At 43.9% G+C, this 12297-nt stretch overlaps 1 protein-coding gene across 2 annotated transcripts in view; it reads left to right on the top strand.

Moving 5' to 3' along the window:
* The window catches only part of ADAMTS14 (ADAM metallopeptidase with thrombospondin type 1 motif 14), a 622677-nt gene that overhangs the window by 327146 nt on the left and 283234 nt on the right, over window positions 1-12297 (top strand). For both annotated transcript variants that reach the window (XM_069610499.1, XM_069610498.1), the window contains exon 7: window positions 1707-1812. In XM_069610499.1, the coding sequence (XP_069466600.1) occupies window positions 1707-1812 (106 nt within the window). The remainder of the gene's footprint in view (window positions 1-1706; window positions 1813-12297) is intronic.

Raw genomic sequence — 12297 nt, 5'->3', positions numbered from 1 at the left:
CTTTTTTTACATGTTAATATTCAATTTTTCGAGATATACTTTGCATAAAATTAGAAGATGAAATTAGGAAGGCTGGCACAAGGCATGTTTAAGAAAGAAAGAAAGAAAAAAGAGAGAAAGAAAGAAAGAAAGAAAAAAGGAAAAGGAAAAGAAAAGAAGATTATAACAATCATTTTAGAACTTGAGTTCTATAAATGCAGATATTGAACAATGCCATTTAAAAACATTGGGCCTCAAGTGGGATTACCAAGTAATATGGCCCCTCCAATACCGGTACTGAGTCCGCCCTTGTTCAATGGGGCGTTACCGGTCTATTCCAACCTTTGCGGGACCGGTAAAACCCCATTGATAAAGCCATTCCCCATTCCCATTTCAGCCCCCATAGGGCTAAATGAGAAGGCGCTAATAACGTTACCGCAAATTGCGGTACCGTTATTAGCTCTGAAGTCCCTTAACGGGCCCCGTCCATAACGCCTGGTAAAACCAGGCGTTAAGGAAGGGACCCGCTAAGGGACCTCGGAATAGGGTGCAAAGGGATTACCGGCACCAATGTCCTTAACGGTGCCCGGTATCCCTTTGCGCCCACCTCGTTATTAGGCCCATTGAACTTGAAAGGTCATCTACCATTACAGTGTCACATGAGATAAACTGGTATAGAAATTCCACCATGAATGGATGGAAGGCTTCATGGGCAAGACAGGGCTCCAGAAAACACACCAACATTGTCGACAGCCCCCATATAATGGAAGGGATACTCCATGTAGAAGATATGGGACTGGAGCATCATAATAAAAGACATTGTGGAAGGGCGCATATGCAGGCACCGGCAGACAATTTGTAGTCACAGGGAATGATGTCACTCCGGAGTTCTCTATGTGAATCTGGGATTCTCATGTTCTGACTTTTCAGAACGGCTTCCATCCTGCGAGTGTCAGCTTCTCTGTGGTTTAATTGGCCTGTAGAACACATCCCTTAGCAATATTTTGGGAGTACAAATTACACCAGAAATTGCAAGGACCAGTGTTATCTCCTCAGGCCTCCACTGTAATTAATGCAACTAGGCCCTGTTTTCCGTAAGTTCTGCTAAAGAATTTTGGGCTCTTGGCGCTAGACTGGTCACTCTTTTCATCTTGCACGGAAGCTGACGTTTAATAAAAGCTCCGTTTCCTTTGCCAAAAGCCATTTGATCCCCATAGTTATTTGGAATTCGAAACATTGAAGCTCAGTCAAGTGCAGGAGGTGTAGTCACTCCAATGGTGGCCTCCTTTGAACACTTCATGAGAAACCCATAAACGTCCCATTTGCCGTCAAACTGCTGCAAAGACCAGGTCAGTTTTCTAATTGAGAAGAAACCTCACCACATGTGCTGCTCATTGGCCACTCTTTGGAATGAGCTTCATCCACCATCACTAATGAAAACGTTTCTGTGTGGAAGGTTGTATCAAATGAGACCACAGCTCGTTTTTATAAAGTCCAACTGCATGCTCATCATGTGCTTGGGTCCATGGCAGAGGTTGTGGTATAAAGCATTGTCTTGTCTGCAGTGCCAGAAGCTGTGCAGTGCCACTCTCTCTCTCTCTCTCTCCTCAGGGAGCCAGGCGTGTAATGTGATTGCAAATGGCTTCCGCTTGGCTTTTTTCTCATGAACTCTCTCTCTGTTCTCTTTTCTCTCTCTCTCTCCTTTTATTTTTCCATTCTCGTTGCAGGTTACGCCCCCGTGACGGGCATGTGCCACCCACTGCGCAGCTGCACCCTGAACCACGAGGACGGATTCTCCTCTGCTTTTGTGGTTGCCCACGAGACCGGCCATGTGTAAGTCTGTGTGTGAGAGAGTTTGTTTCAGAGTCAGGCTGGCAAGGGACCTGCATGCGCTGGGCCTCAGCTCTGTTGATCTGTTGACAAGTGCAATTGACTGGACTGCATTGTCAACGGAATGTGGCACAAAATGCCTTCAAGGGTATTAACACTGCCACTCAGGGCCTGCACCGAGGGGAACAAAGATTTCCTGTTGCAGCTACTTGCCTCTCACAATATCAGCTCATTTAGTCGCTCTTGCAAATAATTGATGTAATTGCATGTTTTTTTCATGTACTCTGTGGCCTGTGCAGCACGTATCCTCAGGCTGATCACCTTCTCCATGATTCTGATGTTATATGTTCCATTTCAAAACCCAAGCTGTATCTCTACCTTCTGACGCAACACCTCGTGTCTTCTGTACAAATGCCATGATACCTCTGGGTCACGGCGTTACATAAATGTAATAAATAAATAAATAAAGAGAAAGTTCTACTAATCCATGCGCACATAGACCAGCTGCATCCCAGGGATCACATCAACGCTCTGGAGATGAACACACTTTCCATAGGGAAAGCAAATAACTCAGCCTAACCCAACAGTCATTTGATGACCAATGTTCAAGAAAATGATACATTGGACATGCTGATCATACATGTACTTAATGCATGAACTTCAAGCGTGTACCTGAATTCCCATGCAGAATGTTGCTGTTCCTTCCTTGTGAATGTTTGTAAATAGGGAAGGGAATCATACCCACGCCCTCCAGCTCAAGACCCTCCTCTTCAAGGAATGGCTCCTCCCTAACACCTAGGCCCACACACCCTACCCGAGACTGGGTGATCTGATCCTCACTGTTTGCCCCTGGTTACTTGATGTTCGCACCCCACTCTCTTGTTCCTCTGCTCCCCTCACTATATTCCTCCCCCTATGATTGTCTGGTGCTGTGTTGCTTCTCAAAGCTCGGTCCATGCTCAATAAATACCATAATAGCAATAATAATCATGTTGTGGCATCTTATGGAACGCAACGTCAGTCATTTCCACAGTCTCTTCTTCCTTTTATTGCTGCCCATCCTGTTCCCCAGCACATCTCCCATCCCATGTTCTCCTTAGCATGCTCTTTTGTTCTTTTGTGGTGTTGGAGTGTGAGTGGTACCCCCAGCGCTCTAGATAAGATTTTAAAGTCAAAGTATTTTACTCACTATTTTGTAAAGTTGGGAGTAAAATTATCTTCTTCCTGGGGAGGTTCGGCGTTGAGGGTGTATAAATCGTTCTGGACTTCATCCCACTCAATGGCCGGCCTTTCTGACATGCTCCTCCTAAATCTGATGTCGTATGCTAGCCATGTCTTTCCCCTCTGTGTTACTTTTACTTCCCTTATTTTATCAACGTATGCCCAGATCTTCCTACCATCCATGGGGAATTTTTCTTCATATATTGTTGCTAAAATGGCGAAGGCCTGTAACCAGTTGTCCCAGTTTTGTTTGACCTGGGCGTTTCTGGCAATAGCTTTTTCTTCTATCTTTTTGGGGTCTCTGAAAGCATCTTTCCCTTTGCGTTGGGCTTCTATTAGGGAAAATATTTCTATAAATTCCTTGGCCCATATGGCTTCTTTGATTGTGGTATCAATGTTCCATGCCAGGCATCTTTTGTATCTATTTAATATCTCTGTTTGGAAAGATTTCATTTTTTGGCCTAACTGTGCATTACAGATTGTTACAATGTCAGTTGTATTGCTGCCAAGTGTCCCTGTCACGCCCGTGTTGTCTGTGCTGGGGGTTGCCCATGCTTTTAGAGCACCTGCTGAATCTGTTGCTGGAGTTGTGGAGGCTGTTGTATTTATAGCTGTGGGTGCTACTGGCAACTGCTGTACTTGTTGTGGCGGGATTGCTGTAGGTAGTGGTATGGGTGGGTTGACAACCGTTATTGTAGGTCCTACTGCGATGGTAGGGTTTGAGGCCCCAGGTTCCCTTGTGGGCGGTGTCTGTTTCCCCCTTATTTCTATCATTAGTTGCTGTAATTCTGCTACATTCTCGCATAGTTTTGACAATTTTTTGGTACCTTTTTTGGCACCTTCGGATACTTTTCTCCTTTTTAATGGTGCAGAAACCTCCTCTTGGCTGGGTGGGATGGTAATTCCTTCCCTGGGTAGGCCGTACATGTTTTCTCTAACCCATGCCCATCCGTAGTGCTCTGCTGCTTCAACGGCTGCTAACAATTGTGGTGATTTGGGCTTCTGCACCGTTGTTGAGGGGGCCCGTGCTTTCCGTTTGGGCCCCATGGTCTTCTATGCCTGTTATAGGAAAAGCAAAAAGTTTTATCAAGGAGTTAAACTGTTGTTATCGGCGAACTCTTTCAGCCTGTTCTATTTGTTGCCCGTGCTGGGTAACTGTTGGCTGGTGCCTTCTTGACAGGTTTCAAAGAAAAATTGTCTCCTAGTGTCCACTTTGTGCGGTGTTTATTTTAAAAATGGGCAGCCCCCAGTCTTGTTTCACTGGTATTTAACTAATTGGTTTTGCTGTGAGGACGCCCGTGCAATATTACAGAAATTATTTTAAATCTGCAGTATTTGGGCCCGCTGAGCTTGAAATTGTGTTCGCAAGCTCTGTGTGGATGTCAAGAAAAAAGAGCTCCCGGCTCGCCGTGCTACCAAGCTGACTGTAACTCTGCCCGAGTTTAAAACTGGCTTGTGTTATCTTGCCCCGCCTGCCTTCTAACGCGGGGGCTCCGGTCCACTGTAACAAATTGTATCTCTTCCCAGACACAAATGTCTATTTTTCCTCCCTCGTAGCCCCAGCGCGGTGGCTCACCTGTAAGTTGTTGAATCGGCCGCCCTCTGCGCTGGGCTGCTCGGGTGCCTCTCTCTCCTTCGTTCGCACTGGTTTTGGGATGATTCCGCAGCACGCGTCTTTGTTTGTTTTGTTTTCGACACGCTCACCGCTCGCTATTTCCTCTATGCCGAGATGTTGAGATTGACGCCGTCCGCGCTGGCTGTTCGGTTGCCTCTTCTTCCTTCGTTAAGGCTGCAATGCAATTGCTTTGAAAAGTACAATGTTCAGGAAGGAAAAAAGACGCTGCGATGTACAGCGAAATTCAAGAATTGCTAAAGAAGCAAGAAGATTTGGAAGACACTGAATAAACAGTAAACCTACCGTTTGCTTGGGTCCCCGTTCAGGGTCCACAAACAGATTGTGTTTACTCTGAGCATGCTGCTCATATTTATAGGACCCAGGGAGGCCCTCGGTCTTTGTTGTGTATGCGGGGGGGGCTGCTGTTGTTGCAGCCCCCGGCCGGGTAGCCGACTGTCTGGCCCCCTGGTGGGGGCAGATCTTTTGAACCTAGGCCCTGCCTGACGGTTGTTTTCCTTATGGCGCTTAGCACCTTGCTGTTTGGAGGAAGGGTGAGATGACTGTTCGCACCTTACCCTTCCGTGGCTTTGTGCTGCCGAGACTGCGTGTCTCCGTAGCTGGGGGGAGGAGAGGAGCAGCCACGGGGAGGTTGGGGCTGCCCCTCTCCCAGCTGCCGTTGGTAACAGCAGTTACGCTGCCTCGCTTGTGGGATGCCCATGCAGCATTGCCCGGGGCTGGTAGTCTGCCTTTATATATGGCATCAATTGATTATACTCAGGCTTTTGACTGGTTCATCGAAAACCTCTGTGGTGCAAACTCAGGGAATGGAAAAAATACCTGGGGCATTACTATCCATCTTGGTCCACATACATGAGAACATTTTCTCCAAGTTAGGCTGAATGGGCAGGGTGCACTGACGGAGAGCTCCGGTCGAGGAGGAGCCTCTGCCAGCGCAGCGTATTGGCTCCCTGTCTGTTCAATCTATACTTGGCTGATTTGAGAGAATTTTTGACAAAATCTTCATTCGCCCCATCATCCCCCCCCCAAGGATTTCCGCTTTGTCTGCTCCATACCTTATGTACGCGGACGATGTGCTCCTTCAAGATAGTACTCTGCCGGGCTTGCAAAGGCATTTGTGTTCGATAGGGGAGCACTAAAAAAACAATGAACTAAGTATCAACGAGAATAAGACGTGTGACATCAGATTTACCAGTGCTCCAACGAAGAAAATGAGTTAAACATGGTTAATTGGGAATCAGAAAATCATTCCGACCAAAAGCATTTTGTATTTGGGTTTCACGATGGATGCAGTTGATAGTACTAGTGTCCTGATGCCACGTATTATGCTCAAGGCAACACAGGCCGCAGCCCAGATGCAGAAAATCAGGTCTAAATATTGTTGTTTTTCATTCTGCCCATTGATAACTTATTACCGGATGAACATAGTGCCAAAATTACTTTTGAGCATGGAAATCAGTTATAAAATTTGAATTTTGACGTTTGACAAGTTGGAGTCCAGGATGTAGAAGCGGGCTTTGAGTTTGCCAGATTGATTGCCAATCACTGCACTTAGATTTGAACTGGGTTTCACATCATTGGGTTGTCAGCTGTATTGGCGGATCTTGCCTTTGTACAGGAAGTTGTTGGTTCCTACTGTGGGATCTCTGGATGAGGATCTCGCTGATGCCCTGAAGCAACTAATGATACGACCTCTGTACAACTTTAGGAAATGTGCAGAGGTGGTGTTGGACGGATTGGAATTAACTGCTAGTGATCTATTTAGTAACCCAAAAGAGGTTAAAAAACCTATTCCGACAAGACTGAATGGTATCCATTAAAAGGATGAGATCTTTAAAGTTATGCAAGAGCTTGTCATCCTATGACAAGCCCTTGGGAATCATCCCTAGGTATTTAAAAAAATTCCCCAATGGCTATTGGAGCCTTCAGTTCTTAAGATATAGGTTGAACCTGTTTCCCTCTGGAGAAATTCGCTCTGTTAGATCTCCTCCGGAAGAATGTCCAAAAGCTAGTGCACAATGTAAGAACAAGGTTGTGAAACAAACCAGAGAGCAGATCCTGGTGGACTGTCTTTTTTACAAACCCAGAGAGTTCTGTTGTTGGACCAGTTTGTACATAACTCTGTTCATTTAGACTCAGGGGATTTCTTCAGTCGCGTGTTGCGGGGTGAGGAATCTGCCGTGACAATTTCTGTGATAAAGATCCTCCAATATGTAGGTTTGGTATGCATTAGGCGGTGAATTATTTGATCCATGGTTCACAACTCTTCTCAGTTTGTAATGTCATATTGCTCAAGTGTGCCAAATTGTATCATTTTGGGAGTTTTAGTGAATTGGCATTGTATTCCCTTTAATTGTATGAATTGTATTCTTACAACTTTTGTATGTATTGGACATGTATGATAATAAAGATGTAGTTGTGTTTTCTTTTCACTTTGTGTAAGGTTGAGGAAGAGCAACCCACATGACAACAGGAAAAAAACCAGAAATAAATACATGGGTGACTTGAGGGAGGCAAATCCTTCTAAATTTACATATGGATAGTGGAATTCACTTTAATGCACCACTTGATTGTTATTTATTTATTTGTGTTTTATAATTTGCTATATTTCACTCAAAATCACTCCAAAATGCCAGAGAGAAAATAAATTGACAGGGTGAGAGAGGAAGCGAGTGTATTCATTTTGTACGTTGGGCAGGTACTTTTACAAGAAGTGGTGTACAAAGAACAATACATACAGAAAGAGCAGGCTGTCCTTTTCCATTTGTTGTGTTGGTGAGTGTGGGTGGCCTAGTCAAGGGTGAATGCTTTGGCACATAGAAACAGAACATTTGGTACAGAGGAGGTGTAAATAATTATGGTTCATGTATTCAATGGGTCAGTACTTGGCATAGATACAATTTATACACATTTGGTTGTAATAAGGATGGGATATGCCGGGGTGTAAGGGGGAAGCTACCATTGACGTTAGGGATAACCATTCACTGGCTAGCTGGCTAGCAGCTGACACTTGGGTCTGGTCTTGAAGGGTTCCATGGACTGCACTCCATGGATGGAAGGCAGGAGGGTGTTCCAGTAATGGATGCAAGTATTGAGAGGGAGCAGAAGAATGAGGTCGCGGAGCGGGAGCGTGGAAAAGATATTTTGTTCAAAGTGGAAGAGCAGAGAGTCTGAAATGGAGAGAAGTGAAAATGAGATAGATGCGGTTTGCAAAATAGTGCAGGGCTAGACATGGATAGGTTTGAAGATGATGAGTGGCATATTTGAGAGGAATTAAAACCATATAGCCCTGTGATGGTTTGCCAAGGTGGGAGAGGATCTAGGTAGGTTGTTGATGGTGTATGTGGCAAAGTCAAGTACTTTGTTGGATGGGCTACAAAAGAGGAAGTCCAAGGAGCAGGATAGAGCAAAAGTCGAGGTTAGGCAGAGCATTGGGTGAGGGGATGGAAGATATTCCTGTTATTAGATAAAGTGGCTAAGTTTAAGTTCACTACCAAAAGAGAATCCCATGGTTGTGTGCTTTAGGTGATGGAGTGAGAAAAAAGAAGATAGGGGATGGCTGGGTGACATTGTCATTGGAGGCTGGAAATAAAGATGACTTCTATTTTGGAGAAGTTTAACATCAGGCTGAGTGTATGTCAGGGAGGAAGGTGGTTATGTATTCCAATTGGGAGGGAAGTGATTAAGGAGGGAGAGGAATATCTGATTATGCCCATGCGTCAAGTCTTTTTATCCTTTGACTTCCATTATAATCAAAGGAGAAGAAGTTTAATCAGCAAAAAGGTTGTAATGGAAGTGAAAGGATAAAATTGCTTTAACGGGAAAGGAGATACATACAGTGAGGAGGAGTGTCCATGGCACTGATCCTTGAGGGATGCCCAGTGTGGGAAAGTGTGAGAGAGGAGGTGCTAGAGTGCCAGGAGATGCAGAAGGAGTAATTGGAAAAAAGGGGGATTACCCTATCCAGTATGGTGTCTTTTGAGCCTAGGATGGAGTGGGTTTCTGGGGGGAGAAGTGATCACGCAGTGTCAAAGAGAGCAGAGAGATCAAATAGAATGAGGATGGAGGAAAGGCGGGAGGGTGAGAAGTGGTAAGAAAGATAGAGACATAGAGACAGGGGTACATTAATATCTAAAACTGAAGACCACATTAAAGATCCTGCCAGAAAGTGTGGGAAGAACAGCATAAAGAAGGTCAGAAAGAGAAGACGGGATGGTGAGATGACTTTGATGAGAAAAATGGGATAACATCCATTCAATTGGTTACATATGGTAACACATGCAAAGTCCAAAAGACGTCATGTCACCAACAGTATGCAGATGCATTTAAAACATTTCCATGATACCTGTGTCCACAACATATGCCAACATAAAGCTGTGCCCGCAATATATATGCCATTATTACTATTGTATATCACTGACTAAAGCTATGCAATAATATATGCCAGCATTTTGAGTGTAATAATTTTGATATTGGAGCCACCATCAATTTCCTGAAGTTTTGGCCATATTTGTTGCTAGTATGGGCACTGTAAATCACTTTCATGATGCAGTGGCCGCAATCTATGCCAGTATGGTCACTGTAAATCACTTTCATGAAGCTGCAGCCACACTCTATACTATAAATCTGCATACAGCACTTTGGATGACGTTGCGCAAACAAAATATGTTGGCATTATCAGTATAAATAACTTTCATGATTCAGCCCTCTTCCACAAAGTACAGCACACACACAAACACACACACACAATTTCACTCACATAAACATACAAATGTGCAAACACATTCAAATTCTTGCACACACGCAAACACACACACACACATTGCATTACATACAGACATGTATGCCTACAAACACTTTTTGTTTTAACTTACCTTTAAGTTCACAAATGCTGCTGCTTCAATGGTTCTATCTCAGAATCAGGGCAATGACAGCACTCCAGAATAGGTTGGGTGCCAGGGTGGGCTCCGGTGTGATTACCTCTCAACCAGCGGGTAAAAATATGCGGCAGTGGAATGCTGTACAGCATAGGGAGTAGTACAGCTAGGGATTGGACCCTTTTTCATTTTAAGGCTTTGTTTTGCTGCCAGGTCAGCCCAGAGTGAGACAGGTAGGGAGCACAGCATGGAGGAGGGTCAAAGGGCAGTGACTGCCCTGCCTTGATACCATGGCAGCACCATCGGTGCATGTTCGCTTGATTATTATGACAAATCAACTTCCAGGGTACCAGTGATCCAGGGGTGAATATCGGTTTCTAAACCATCAATCAGCCCCACACCTCAAATACAACAGAAGGGATCCGAAACAGATTGGAGTAACAAGTAAATTATAAACCTCCTTGTCCAATTTTGGTAATGTGGACGGAATGGCAGGCTTATCTCTGAAAGGTCATGGATTGTTAGTTAGTTGCAACACAGCGAAAATACAATTATTACCCAACGATAAAAAAAGTGTCCAGTCAAGGTGGTATTAAACATATCTGCTTTATAGATCACAACAGACAATCTAACGACACTATGAAATATAAACCACCCTTTAAAGGAATGATGAGGAGAGACAGTTTCAAAGAAAGGGATGCACTATGGATACTGACATGAGGGTAGTCGGTATGGTTAATAACCACAACAGTTTGTTAAGGTTTCTGGCTTTAACAGAAAGGGAGCAGTAGGTCTTAAAATGTCTCTAGGGGCCTTCTGGGAAGGGCCAGTGGGACAGAAACACAATGTACCTTGTGCTGTAGATGTTCTTGGTGCTCGACGGGGTCGAGTCGGCTTCAGTGCACTTTGCAGGATTCTGCAACAGAGTTTGCAATGGGTGTCAGCTGCGGTTATCAAGCAGCAATACACTTTGGCGATCGAAACTGGAGGAACAACTGCAGGCTGGCCTTCATGGCAGCTCGGGGTCAGGAATCGTTGTTTCAGTGTTGATCGGCAGTTCTGGAGCACTGGTCCAGAAGTCACAGATGTCTTTACGAGATGGCGATTTGCCATTGGTTGCGGATCGAGGAAATCGACTGGCTCAAAAATGTCCTTTATGGCAGACGGTGGTAGATGCTCATCGAAGCACTTCTCCCAACTTCTTCAATGGACTTGTGTCATCCTTAAGGCGGACCCCCTTACTGGAGATGGCATTGTGCACTCCTGGCTATCACATACCAACTAAATATGACAAAGTACACAGATCTATGCATTAGTCATGGTGTGAGCATAGGAAAATGTGAGTGGATTAGCCCCACACATTTTCCTGTGGTAGGTCTGCCATCACTCCATTTAATAGAAAATCTCTAAAAGCCCAGGCGAGCGCACGACAACCATGCAGATGGTCGAATTTCTCCCAATTATGTTCACTGTTTTAAGTGGAATGCAAAATAGAGGGGGAAACCTAACAAGCAGGAATGACCTACAGAGTGATGAGTGTTGCTTAAAAGGGGGGCCTCTTGCCCAATAAAATTACTCATGAGACCGTGTGAACATGTATGTTGGCTCAGTCAGCATGATCTTGGTTGGCCTTGTTTGCAAATAAGCCTGCTTATCGTGAATATGTTTCCCTGGCCAAGTTTCTAAATAAGTCACAGCCTGTAAATTAAACACTTTCCCAGTATCTAAACAATTCAAACATTGATTAAATCACGCTCATTCTGTAAAATAAATCACCTACGAGAAAGGGGATAGGGACAAATAGCACCAATGGGGGTTCCTGTCTGTTTGCATGACAATTAAAGAACATATTGGGAACAGAAGAATGACAACAGCTTCTTCTATTTGCCAAATATGGTGTGATAATGATTCAAGCAATCGTTCTGAGCATGTAATGCAGACTGGGCTTGGTGTTCATTTAATTTCTCTAAACACTCAGCCTACGGGTAAAATATCTTCACACCATTTGTACAGCCTGTGAGGTGTGGCTGCTCCACTTGAATAGATTACGACTTCCCTTAATACATTCCTTTCACAGCTTGACAATGGATTGCTTGATGCGCAGAGAAGAAAGGGCTTGCATGCCTATAAATTGGAGGCACAGAGAGGTGTGGCAGCGTTCCATATGATGGTCCTCATCATGGCATGGCAGGGTTGGCAGAAGCCCCTGGTACACCAGTGCTCTATCCTCCAAACTCTCAACAACACAAAATATAGCTCAATGTGAGCTCTATGTAAATTCAAAGATTATTCCTATTGGTACAAATGGCACGTTCAAAATGTTTTCATATTCATTGGATACAGATTATTCAAACCACAATCATTTAAAGAGAAGCTATAATTCGTAATAAAAAATCTTTTACAAAAAGATAATTATTTAATTGCTGATATCACGTAACAAAAATATCTTGTATCACATGATAATATGTCACAATGGTAGTACACAATACATTAAAAATGTGATAATAGCATCCTTAAATGACATAATAAATCTAATTGTCATACACGTCGTATTAGATTACATAGAATTACCTAAAAAACGTAATCTCATAATACAATCTCATGGCTCTTTTAAATCAAATTTGAGCTGCTAAAATGAAGTCTCAACTTGTTTCGGCTCATAGATCCTGCTTCAGTAGAGAAACCCACATTTTTTAATCACAAACATGGATTTTCAGCTGTAAACTTGTTTGAAGTGCCCTCAAATGTAGTACTCTC

The sequence above is a fragment of the Ambystoma mexicanum genome, chromosome 8 (assembly GCF_040938575.1).
Source record: "Ambystoma mexicanum isolate Mex_15411 chromosome 8, UKY_AmexF1_1, whole genome shotgun sequence".
Lineage (NCBI taxonomy): Eukaryota > Metazoa > Chordata > Amphibia > Caudata > Ambystomatidae > Ambystoma > Ambystoma mexicanum.
Note: the sequence above shows the minus strand (reverse complement) of the source record. Positions and strands in the feature narration are given on the sequence as shown.